The sequence below is a fragment of the Carassius gibelio genome, chromosome A17, assembly GCF_023724105.1.
Source record: "Carassius gibelio isolate Cgi1373 ecotype wild population from Czech Republic chromosome A17, carGib1.2-hapl.c, whole genome shotgun sequence".
In the NCBI taxonomy this organism is placed as follows: domain Eukaryota; kingdom Metazoa; phylum Chordata; class Actinopteri; order Cypriniformes; family Cyprinidae; genus Carassius; species Carassius gibelio.
In genome coordinates this window covers 10684055-10696542 of record NC_068387.1, presented here as the reverse complement: position 1 = coordinate 10696542, position 12488 = coordinate 10684055, and the positions used below count along the sequence as shown (strand labels likewise).

At 36.6% G+C, this 12488-nt stretch overlaps 1 protein-coding gene across 6 annotated transcripts in view; it reads right to left on the bottom strand.

The window, feature by feature from the left end:
- Positions 1–12488, bottom strand: part of LOC127933288 (DNA (cytosine-5)-methyltransferase 3A-like) — a 59150-nt gene that overhangs the window by 8183 nt on the left and 38479 nt on the right. For 5 of the 6 annotated variants that reach the window (XM_052530146.1, XM_052530145.1, XM_052530148.1 and 2 more), the window contains 7 exons: positions 10650–10694; positions 10472–10551; positions 5811–5923; positions 5530–5713; positions 3187–3271; positions 2248–2393; positions 610–700 (listed from right to left, as the gene is read on the bottom strand). In XM_052530146.1, the coding sequence (XP_052386106.1) occupies positions 610–700; positions 2248–2393; positions 3187–3271; positions 5530–5713; positions 5811–5923; positions 10472–10551; positions 10650–10694 (744 nt within the window). The remainder of the gene's footprint in view (positions 1–609; positions 701–2247; positions 2394–3186; positions 3272–5529; positions 5714–5810; positions 5924–10471; positions 10552–10649; positions 10695–12488) is intronic. The other variant, XM_052530147.1, reaches the window with a different exon arrangement.

Genomic DNA, 12488 nt, shown 5'->3' with positions numbered 1-12488 from the left:
ATCACCCAAAAACCCCTGTCATTTTCTAAATAATGACAGGGGTTTTATTTGCAATCCCGCGAAGAGATTGCAAATAAGAGCAGCCTTAGCTCGGGCTAGTTCTTCTCTTGATGTCTCTGTAGTGATTAAACATGAGATACAGTTTGTTTTGGGTTGGCTATATTTAACAGGCATTCGTGGTCTCATAAATCTATTACTTGTTCCTGATCATATCATTTTAGTTGAGCACAAAGTTATGTTTAACTTTATATATTTAATTTGAACTTTACTGTAGTACATTGCTGACTTGGCAGTTTGCTTGTGTCTTTATTTGCTCTTATATAAGCCTCTTATACCTTATACTTATACTTTTATAATGGCTATTATTGTTCATTAAAACTTAAATTTAACAGTTGTGCTTATTGTCATTGTTCATCGTCGATCGCTAATTTCCGTCACACACAATGCCTACCAAGTAAGGGCAGTGGAAACGCAAGCCTGATCAGGGTTACCCGTACCGAATCTTGCTGTACTGAACTGTACTGTACCGTACCCCTCAGTGGAAACGAGCCAATAGTCACATACTATTGAAAAGACTAAGGCTAGACACACAGCTGAATAAACTCCTACCGAAGAGACCTTTTCTTGCTGGATTCACTATGGACAAGTCATTGCATGGGCTTCCACCGATGACGAGATCAAAAGGACCCCATTCCTGGATCTGTGGATCAATCACATTAGACAAAGATTAGAAAAAGAGAAAAAAACTACATAAAAATTGATCAATATGAAGTGTTGTGGGCGTAGTCAAGTATGGACCTATATACAGGGGTGCACATAAGTGGTCCTCAGGTCCGCATGCGCAACCAAAATAAAAAATTATATAAAATATGATATATAAATATCGTTATATAAATATCGTTAAATAAATATGTTCTGACAGCACATTTGCGTACCGAGCTGGTTGAAAGATGTTGATACACAATTACCATTTTAGATCAAAAACTATACTATATAAGTTTTATTTTCAACCTGAAAACATAAATCTAGGCTATGCCACAATACAAAACTGTGACATTCATTCACTGACGCTCTTTAATCAGCAGTAGCGCTAAATCCAGAAGCGCGTTTACTTACTTGCTGGCGACCCGCCAAAATAAAAGCCTGCTTTTATTTATTTATTTTTAGACTCTTTTAATCCAAAGCAACTTGAAATTGGGGATTACATAAAGCGATTCTTCTTAAAGAAGCAAACAAAGAAAGTAGTAGTAAATATTAGCATTTTATTTTTAAGTTTACAATAAAGTGAATGTATTTGTATTTAATACTAGGACAGCCTTTTATTTTAAAAATATTATCACACACACTATTATTTAGTTTATTTACTTTTTTTTTTTTTACTAAATAAATAAAGTGCAATAATATCATACCTATTATTAATTCATTTTTTATAGTTATATTTAATGGGTCACGCTATATGCAGTGTGAGGACCAAACCAAATCTCCAGGTTCTCTTATGAGAACCAGGCTGAAAAAACTATGTGCACCCCGCCTATATCCTCCTGACTATAAGAAAAAGTTTTGAGAATGCAGTTTTTTTTTTATTATTCATCACATTGTTTAGAGCATAAGAAAAAAAATTAAAAATAACATTTTTGAAAAATTATATGTTGTTTATTTCAAATGCTACGGCCTCTATAAAGGACACAATGACTTACAAAGACATGAAAAGGCAAAAACAGTGGAATTTTTGTAAATCACCAATCAATTATTATTTGTTATGAAATATATAACAGAATGATTTCAAAGACCATCCTGCTTTATGCAATATGTGTGTAAAATGGCCATAAATGGGTTTCCCCAATATATATTAAATGTTTCGATACACTGTATCTAATTTGCATATTAATGTTTTCGTGGCGACATGTAAAGAAGTGTAAAAATGGGAGTAATAATTGGCAAGATTTTCATAATAATAGCTAATATTCCACAGGAATACTGATATATCATTTCTTTCCCTATTCACTTGCTCTGTGCGTCCTGGTGTCCTCTACAGGGGTCATGTATGAAATCGTTGTCCTGCTTAATAACAAAAAGTCATATTTTGATTCGAAACCCCATAACATTTTCCTGAGATGTTGTTTTGTGACAAACAATTTGAAAATGTATCAGATACAATTGATCATTACAATATATTATTATCATATTATCATAAGGGTTTTATTTTCATAACTTCACCAGTAAGTGAAGGTGAAGGATGATGCTTACGTTTCTCCGGGAGACGTTTCTAACATCACCCACGTACATGATGCGGCCCTGGTGCCGAACGAGACCCACAGTGATGGAGTCCTCGCACACTTCTGAGGCCACGTAACGCTCCACCTGGATACCCAGCTCCTTCAGAACCAGCAGCCCTGGCATAATCACAAACACCATCACAATCTACAACTAACTTGTTTTTGTGTGTGTGTGTTCTAATTAGTGGACAGTTTCATTGTAGCATGCAAGAGTGATTAGTCCCATGGCATTTACGGCTCATGTGATTGGCTCAAAACAACCCGGCTGCAGAACTGAGGCCCATGAACAAGGATGGCATATTTCAAATCCCATTCTTCGAGGTGGTCATGAATGCAGACGGATGCTTTTCTTCAGTTATAATAGACGTCCTTGCTTCGAACATGCTTATGGTGCGCAAAAATCACGCTTGGTTTAGAAGCTCGTTCATGTTAGCAAAATGCCCACGTAGTTTTCCTCGCCAAGAATGTTCACTGACACTTTCAACCCGACAATCAACTTGAAGCCATTGCGAAATCTGCATGGGGAAGTCTTTTGCCCTAATGCGACTGGAATTCAAATGTGACCGCAACTCAGCATCTATTTTTGTTGGATTTAAAATGATATTACAGGGAAAGCTTCACAGAGTATTTAATGATCAGATAAATCATTCTCTTGTCCCGTAAATATGCATACGCCACATAATAATTAGGCTTTAATGACCAACGTGGACCATCTAGAGGGTCGAAACTGCGCTTGCAGTTAATCCTCATAGTAAAATCACACATTAGTGCGTGAGCAGTACAGCAGTATCGACGGGCGGCCAGTATAAAAGTTAAGCTAAGTGCACTTTAAAAGCCGGGATGAGTGTAATGTGATCAGCACTATTTTCTGCTGAGAGGATGAAAGGAAGGGCGGACATTCTTCACTAACCTGTTGCGATCCCATCAAAAAGTGACAGCACACGAATGGGTTTCCTCTTCTCTGCCAAAACCGGAGGGTAGAGCTTTGGTGGTGCCTGAAAGAGAAGAAAGAAGACCGAGTGAAGAAGGGAGGAGGACAAGAGATGGACAAGACAGACTGAGAGAGAGAGGCCTTTAAATCATACTGCTCTGGTAATGAAAGAGCACCTTTCTGTACATACTAACAAAGAGGCCTTTACGTTAAAACATTCCAGTAACAAGGAATTATTGTTAAGCGCTTGTACGATAAACGCAGTATCCCCGAATAGTTTCATTAACCCTTTTCTTGTGATTAAATGTGGCTGCTTATCCGTGGTCTTTGTTAAAAGTCTTAGTGTTCAATAACGCTAACAATAGCAAACGCTCACTTAACCTGTCCTGTAATCCATTTAAAGAGTGGAGTGTGTAAGCTAAAACTCCACGATGTTAAGATGTGTACTCAACACACAAAGCACTGAGACTGTAATACTCTCTGGCTGCTCTTCAGCACACTGGCCGTTATCCAAGCTGCTCTTTCACATGGTCTGGGAGTCATATAATTACATAATAAAACTCTCTAAACCCTTTCTCTGGGTTTGTAATCTTTAGACATATTGCAGTGCTTCGAAATGATTTCACAGCGTGATTCCAAAATGATCTCTACTGGTTTCCACACCTTTCCTCACCAATCATTTCTGATTACTGGATAGGGCTTTTCGAAAATCATTTTATAGAGACTTAACTTTAAAGGAGTCATTTACAGCCAATGTCATTTCTAGAGCTGAATATAAATAGAAGAGTTTATATTCACTACAGGTATTTCCATGACTTTTCCAGGCCTGGCAATCACAAATCGAAAATGGCCTGATATTGGCAGAAGTCTTGACTACTGTTCACTCAGACAAGCTTCAGAACGTCCCACAGGAAGGAAGAGAAGATTTGAAATGTGTAGGCTATGTACTTAAGTGGTAAAAATGTAATTTACACTACTGATTTGTTAAATACATACTGCTATTTGGCAAGAATGCATTGTTTTCATGCATTGCTTTCAACACTGATAATAATAAGAAATGTTTCCTGAACACAAAATCAACATTTTAGAATAATTTCTGAAGGGTCACATGAAACTGAAGACTGGAGTGATGACTGTTGAAAATTCAGATTTGCCTTCACAGGAATAAATTACACTTGAAAATATATGAAAACAGTAGAGTTATTGTAAAATGTAATACAATTTCACAATGTTGCTGTTTTAACTATATTTCATCAAATAAATGCAGAGACTTCTTTCAAAACATACAATTAATTGAATTATTTTATTATTTATCTGAATGGTTATGTATAGTAGTCTTAAGGCCCGTTCACACCAAGCAACTATATATATAACTATAAAGATAATGATCAAAATATAGTTCTAAAAATAGTTCTCAATATTAAAGAATAGCAGATTTCACACTACAACTACCGTATTTTTCGGACTATAAGTCGCACCTGAGTATAAGTCGCATCAGTGCAAAAATACGACATGATGAGGAAAAAAACATATATAAGTCGCACTGGACTATAAGTCGCATTTATTTAGAACCAAGAGAAAACATTACCGTCTACAGCCGCAAGAGGGCGCTCTATGTCTTCAGTGTAGTCTACAGGAGCACTTAGTCTACAGGAGCACTTCAGCCCTCTCACGGCTGTAGATGGTAATGTTTTTCTCTTGGTTCATTTTTCTCGGTTCATGTCAAATTAATTTTGATAAGTCGTACCTGACAATAAGTCACAGGACCAGCCAAACTATGAAAAAAAGTGCAACTTATAGTCCGGAAAATACGGTATAACGATAAAGGCATAGAGAAACGGTATCGTTTGAATCATTTTCAGAATGATTTTTTTCCATCTGATGAACGATATAAACATTGACATCCAATCAGAATCCATCCTGCTGTAACGAGCTCGAGGATTTAAAGCGGCACACACACGTGCACTCAGAATAAACAGACGATATCGTTCACTGATGTGGACTCTAAAATCGTTATCTTTATAGTTATCTTTATAGTTATCGTTCTTGGTGTTAACGGGGCTTTACACTGACTAAAATCAAGTGTGACTTTTTTTTGTCTGCAATTTGAGCACAAGAAACAACATTTATGAGACAGTTGTTGACAAATTTCATTGTTGATTTCAAATATGAAATTTAATCGTAGGTTTTGGAGAGTTTACTGTTTACCCGTTCAAAGAGATGCAGGAGCTGGAGCTGTAGTTGCATGACTGAAATAGCTGACCGAGTGGCGTTTCAAAGATGGTAAATGACTTGCTTTAAAGGGACTCTGACGCTACTTACAAAATCCTGGTCATGATTGTTGCCAAAGAAGCGCTGCAGTCTACAAGGCCAATCCATCCGGCGCTCCAGCAGACCGCACTGATGCTTTGTCCCACACATATAGCAGTTCCACGGGTCTTCTTTAATAGCTGCCTGCGCCGCGCCGGGGCCCACCAACAGATCCACACATTCCACACAGAAACACCTGAAGGGCACCAAAAATAGAATGGAGGAGTCAATGCAGGACTGAAGTAGAAAATGGAAATATTACATCATAACTCACTGCCGACCGCCTGTCTTACCTGCAACAGTTACTGTTTCCACACATGAGCACTTCCCTCCCTCCACAGCAGATAGTACAATAGGACTGGTAGCCATCGTCATCGTACTGATACGCACATTCTAGGAAGCAGTTCTATAAAAGGACAAACATATCAAATATTAATTCGCTTTGTATCGAGGAACACTGGGCATATGTGTTTGCCAAATGTAAAATATTTAGCATTACAAAACCGTTCAAGAACAGAGGAGAAAGATTTGTGATAATTAAATGTTTTATTTTGATTGCATTTCATTTGTTTAAAACAGAAATTTATACAATATACATATTAGCTAGTAGGGCAAGGTCGATACATTAATATTTAATCTCAGTTAACTTCATAATTTAATGCTATAGATAGAGAAGGCGGATGACCCCATGAGTGGGCTGTTTCAATTTAAAAAAAATTCCCAAAATGCCTTTAAACAAAAAGGGAGAAGTTCCTAATGCACTTCAAACACTTCAAAGGTTACTAAGAAAAGATTAGAGGAAATGAAAACTGAAAACAAGTTGCTAAATTCTCAAGTCAGTGACTATGTCATATCATTAAGAGATGGTAAGGCTGAAGAGATCATCTTGAAGGAACAGATTTAAAGAAAGAAATTATAAAGACATTTCAAATTCTGAAACATTTTGATGTTTGTATGAAGTAACAATTACACTGTTGGAACATGCCCAATCCATTTCTGAATGCTACGAAAAGAACTGCAAGGAAGACTTTAGTCTTCAACATAATTCCTTAGATGATTCTGTCAGGTACCCAACAGCACCAGTGCGAACAAAAAGACTGGAAATGGAAATAGAAATGAGACGGTTCTTGAACAAAGAACTGAAAATGGCCAAGCTGCTAGACAGCTGTTTTTCTTAGTACCCTGTAGAGCTCTTGTCGAAACTGGAGACTGCTTGTTTGTAGTGGATGTTTATAGTGTATCAGACACAGATGCTTTTAGATTCCTTACAATCTGGATTCCTTGTGCATTTACTAGTGCCCTCTCACAGGAAGTCTGTGACAAAAGAGCAGACAGCAGACTTAAGAGTTGTTGGGGCTGATTTGGTTAACTTGAGAAAGATAACTGAGGTGACAATGCAACCTGGAGAACATCCTATGGCAATTGCGTCCAGGTTGTGGGAAATGTTTAGCTCTTACAGTGGTATGCCAAATGCAACTAAACAAAACCTAAACAAAATAGTTCACACATGCAAGAAGCCATTGGTTTGCATGTGAATGTAAACAAACCACACAAGCAAATCATTTCCAAAATATTTCACTGCAAAAATTCAAATGAAAGCTGCAGAATCTTGACATCCAGTTGCTGTCTTTGGCAGGAGAGAATGTTCTAGATTATCAAATGGTTTCCATCATAGACAAAGGTGATTTGCAAGAGTAAATTCTGAAGGTGTTACTCTTTGTTATGCATGTGGAAAAGCTGGTCACATTGCTAGACATTGTCAAGACAATGAGAGATCCATCAAAGCTTTGTCTGTCATGCACGTGGAAAGGAATCAGAATCAGAATCAGAATGAGCTTTATTGCCAGGTATATTTACACATACGAGGAATTTGTTTTCGTGACAGAAGCTCCGCAGTACAACAGAATGACAGCGACAGAACATAAAACACATAATAAAAGAATAAAAAATACAAATATGTAGACAGTGAATGACAATATACAAATGACAATTGTAGGCAGGTATATTACAAAGATGGACATATAGCAAGGCATTGTTTGGAGAGAAGTAGGAACGATCATGAAGTTGTTTGTTTTGAATGTGGAAGGATGGGACACAAGGTGAGACAGTGTCAATTTTTACACAAAAGAAAGATATGATATATAAGATAGGCTATCGTGATTTGCTAAAGAAAGTAGGCAGTTCAGAAACCAAGTTGGCACTGTTGAAAGGAAATAAGGAAGAAGCCAATCACACCTTGCCAGAGACAGCACTGCATGATAACAGGACTGTATTTCAGTCACAAGCAGATGCTGATATGAATGCAATGACATGTTTGTTTGAAATGTGTAACCTCCTGGAGAAAGATGATCTGGTCGTTTGAAGGGCAAGAAACAAGAAGGCCTGCAGAACCAGTGAATCCAAGGGATTCTCTCAAGAAAAAGAATAGAGTGATCATCAGAAAAAAAAAATAAAAATCAGAGCTTTCCAGTCCTGCAAGATCTATATCTCCAGGCCTAAAAGACCTAGAAACCCTGAGACCACAATGGGATGGATGGCCCTGATGGAATGGCACGGACTGCAACAACACCAGCGACTACTTCTTCTAGAAGGACTTTTTCAAATTTAAAAGAATGAACAATAGAAAATAGAAACAATGAGAGATCAAAACATTTCAGAGATTATGGACAGCAGCGTTTCCACCAAGATGGAAAACAAGTGCACACGTGTGGATAAAGGATGTCCACAATAAGAATATGCACAATGCAAGTGACAAAATGAAAACATACACACACACACATACATACACTTTATGTTGACTATTGATTGATGTTTTTGCTCCTTAGGCTTTTGGCATGTTTGTATGGTAATCATGTGTAGTACATTTAGATAATTGCTTTTGTTGTTATGGTTCTCATGTGCTCCTCTCCCAAACACAAGAAAACGCTTAATTTTGCCAAATTTTAGAAAAGTCTTTATGATAAATAATGCCTAAATTGAATGGAGAAATAACCAGTGAGCATAAGTTAATGACCCAATGATGGGTGAGATTCTCCAGTGGCCAGAGGGGGACAACCTAAGGCTAGACTTGTGCCGGTATTCAGTAATGCGATATATCATGGTAATGAATATGCACAATATTGTTATCATGGGCACTTCTAAATACCGTGAATAATTATATATTACAGAATTTGGAATACATTTTAAGAATACTGTTCCCATCAACTGGTTAAAATGCACAACACCGCTGTATGCTGCTTGAAAGACTCTGTGCGCTCTGATGTAGACAAGCACGTAAGAGAAGCACAAGGGGAACACGTGAGAAACATGCTGAATCAAAGCACATTCACTCTCTGACAGCAGATGGCGCTAAACTGCAGAAAATGCAGCCATTACACTGGAAACCCCATAAATAAAGCAGCTGCACTACTTTCTAAAACATATTTAAACAATTTTCAATAGCAATTCAAGCTTAAGCTCAAGCTTAAGGTATTCCAATATTTAATAACACGTTGTTAAAATCTAAAGTAGCAACTATGTTATTTAATGAGCTAACATGAACTAAGACTTGTATTTTTTAACCAGGATTAATAACTTCTGTAGCAAATCTAGCTATTTCTCATTGTTAATGTTAATGGTTTACTAATGAGGTCTTATTGTAAAGTGATACCTATGTGTCTTTATAGTTCTTTTGCACTTTAATCTCTGTAACACTTTAACTTTATATATTTTTCTGTATTGCTTTATTTGTATTTAAATGTTTAGTTATTTTTGTTATAAGAAAAATATTATTTACCTTTTATAGACGGTTTCAAAGGCAACAACATAAACAAATGTTACTGCGCATGTGCGCTTTTGTGGACCTAACTTAACTTCCGGTAGACTTCCAAAAAGAATCAATGACAACAGCCAAGTCCCTCTAGAGTAGATATTTTTTGATAACAAACAAAATATGTTGCCAGCAGGAGATGTTTTAAAGCATAGACATAAAGCGCGAGAAATAGATTTTTCCCCAGTAACAGCTGTAAACGAAGCAGAGCTGGTACGCTCACACGCTGCTATCAGGCATATAACATGCAAGTCTTCCTTCAGAAATACAGCGATATAAAAACACCTGTGCCTCCTTGATATTTAAACATATAAATGTAAGTAATTATTATTAAATGTGCAGTACGTGCTCATGTTTATTCAACGAAGCTTTTTGGAAAATCGATCAGTTTTAAAATCGTGGCGAGTCTCCACAAATAAATAAATGTATGGAAAACATCCCACATCACAAACACCTGAGCCCAACTTCAGTCTACTCATCTCTTTAACTTTAACTGCGTTTGAAGGCACCGCAGCCAGACCCATATACCCAACAAAGACCGGAGGTTAACTTAGGTCCAGGTGCATGCGCTCGATGAAATCGTCTATACTGTATTATGACCAAAATTTCAATACTGTGATAATACCGTATACTGAGATAAAAGCATCAGCAATTAAGCGGGTGTGGGACAAATTATCTCAGACAATTAGTTGTCAGAACTGCATTAACATATAGATCACAGCTGTTACGACAGGAGCAACTTTGTTGAACCCAAGGTATTACATGTACTTTGTCACTGCTATGCTGCAATAAACATCTTCATGGAGATCTTCAATGTGCTCATAATTTTTTCTTACAGGGGTGTCAAACACAATTCCTGGAGGGCCGGAGCCCTGCAGGGTTTCGATTTAACCCTAATTAAACACACCTGATCCAATTAATCAAGTCCTTCAGGCTTATTTTCTTACTCCACTGTAACAAAAAAACTGCATTAACTTACAAACACTATTTATGTGACTGCCTTATACAATACGCCTGGCAAATGATCATTTACTGTATAAAGTATGTAACATTTGTTTTTTTAGAAGGCACAGACAAAAAAGCATCTGCCGTTTGTCTAAAGGAAGCCCTCGAGGAAGTAGGAAGCAGGAATTTCCTGGCTTTTACCTTACAGCTTTGGCACATTCCTCCGATGAAGAGTGGGTGCTCCAGGGAAACATTAAGGCTGCCACAGGAGATGCAGATGTCTGGAAGTGTTCAAAGTGAGAGAGATTTTAGCAGAGGCTCTAACACGGACCGACAGCCTGTTATGAAACACATCTCAGTCTGTATGTGTAACACATACCTTCAATGTTTCTACATTTCTGACGAACTTCGTATACAAGCCTCTCTGAAAAACAAAAGACAATAAAAACATAAAAAAACTGGACAGCCTCCCATTGTTTCAGACATTTGGCCCATTTTTTTACTTGACATCTCATTGAATGGAAATTCCATTGGTTTACATTTAGATTACTTTGACAATTAAATTATTTAATATTTAAAAAATTTTCTGAACTAAAATAATGCTGCTAATCGTAGTGGTACTATATATTAAATATATTTAATGTCAGAAATAAGTGATGATGAACAGCTGAATAATTTCAAATTTTGAGTGCAAAATAAATTTTGCAAGGCTCCAAGCCAATTATTCCAGTTGCCACGATGGCATTTGTTACACATATTAACACATATTAGTTCATCATACAAGTTGAAATTAGTTCAAAAGTGTCACCCGTACAACAATTACAAGGTTTGCTTGACATATGTCTTTGTCCTTTTCTAGATATTTTGAATATCAGTTATCAGAAAACTAATTAGAAATAAGTCAATGGAACTAGCGCGATCAAAAAACCACCATAATAAAAGAGGCCGTTTGTCTGCATGCTTTGTTAAATATTTCAATCCAAAAGCATCAATGTTTTACTATAATAAGTGTTACATTGATCATAATTCATTAATTTATCAGGATTAAAAATTAGTCAGACAGAAATAAAACATTATGAACATAGCCTGCAATTCAGTCGAGTTTGTTTCTGTTTATTTGTAGCCACAGTAGCATATATATGTCACATTTAGAAATAATAATTATTCCTGTATTTTTATAAAAGCTCCTGAACAAAAAACATTATTATATTTTATGACATAGGCTACGCGGAGCTAAACTCTCGAGATAAATACATAAATAAATACACAGATGTGATAGACAATAAGAAGCTGACGTCTGATTTCAAGTGGTCGCATTTACCATGTTTACTATGGTAACGTTAATGCCTGAGTGCATAGTCTTTTGCATTGCTAATAAATATTTATGCCTTGTATGGTGATTATAATCCACATCGGATCAAGTTATGTCAAACATTCGCTGCTGACTGAAAGTGAGTTTTGAGCTCATTTTTGAGCTTATTTAAAAAAGTTTTTAATGCTAGTGTTATAGCTGAATGCTGTAACACTTTAATGTAGTTAATGTAATGTAATGTAGTTTAATGTAGTGTTATAGCTGACGCTCTCCAGACGTGGAGAAACTTTGCCTTTGTTCATAACCACTCCTCTAGCCCCAGCTGGCCCGCTTTGACCCTAGGTCTTTGTCGGGCCAAAAAAACGAGGAAGAACCGACGAGGCACGATCGAGCACCGGAAATGACAATGGAAACGCGACTGGCCCTGGCACGCACTAGCACGCCCGCTTTTGGCCCAACAGTGGAAACAGCTATTGATGGTACCAAAGCAGCAACACTGCTGTGGTGATACTACTGAATACACACCAGTTTGGGGTCATAATTAAATTAATTTAAAGAAATGTATACTTTTAAAAGTAAAAGTAAAGACATTTATAATGTTAGAAAATATTTCTATTTTAAAAAATGTAAAATTTTTCAAAGAATCCAGAAAAGGTGTTTCACAGTTTCCACAAAAATGAATACGCAGCACATCTGTTTTCAGCATTGAAATCAATAAGAAATGTTTCTTCAGCACTAAATCACATATTAGAATGACATTGAAGAATGGAGTAACATCTGCTGAAAATTCAGTTTTAATAAACTGCATTTTACAATAATAATATAGAATAGAATATTTTTTTTATTGTAATAAAATTTCACATTATTGCTGTTTTTGAACAGTACAAACTGTATACAGTAGTGTAT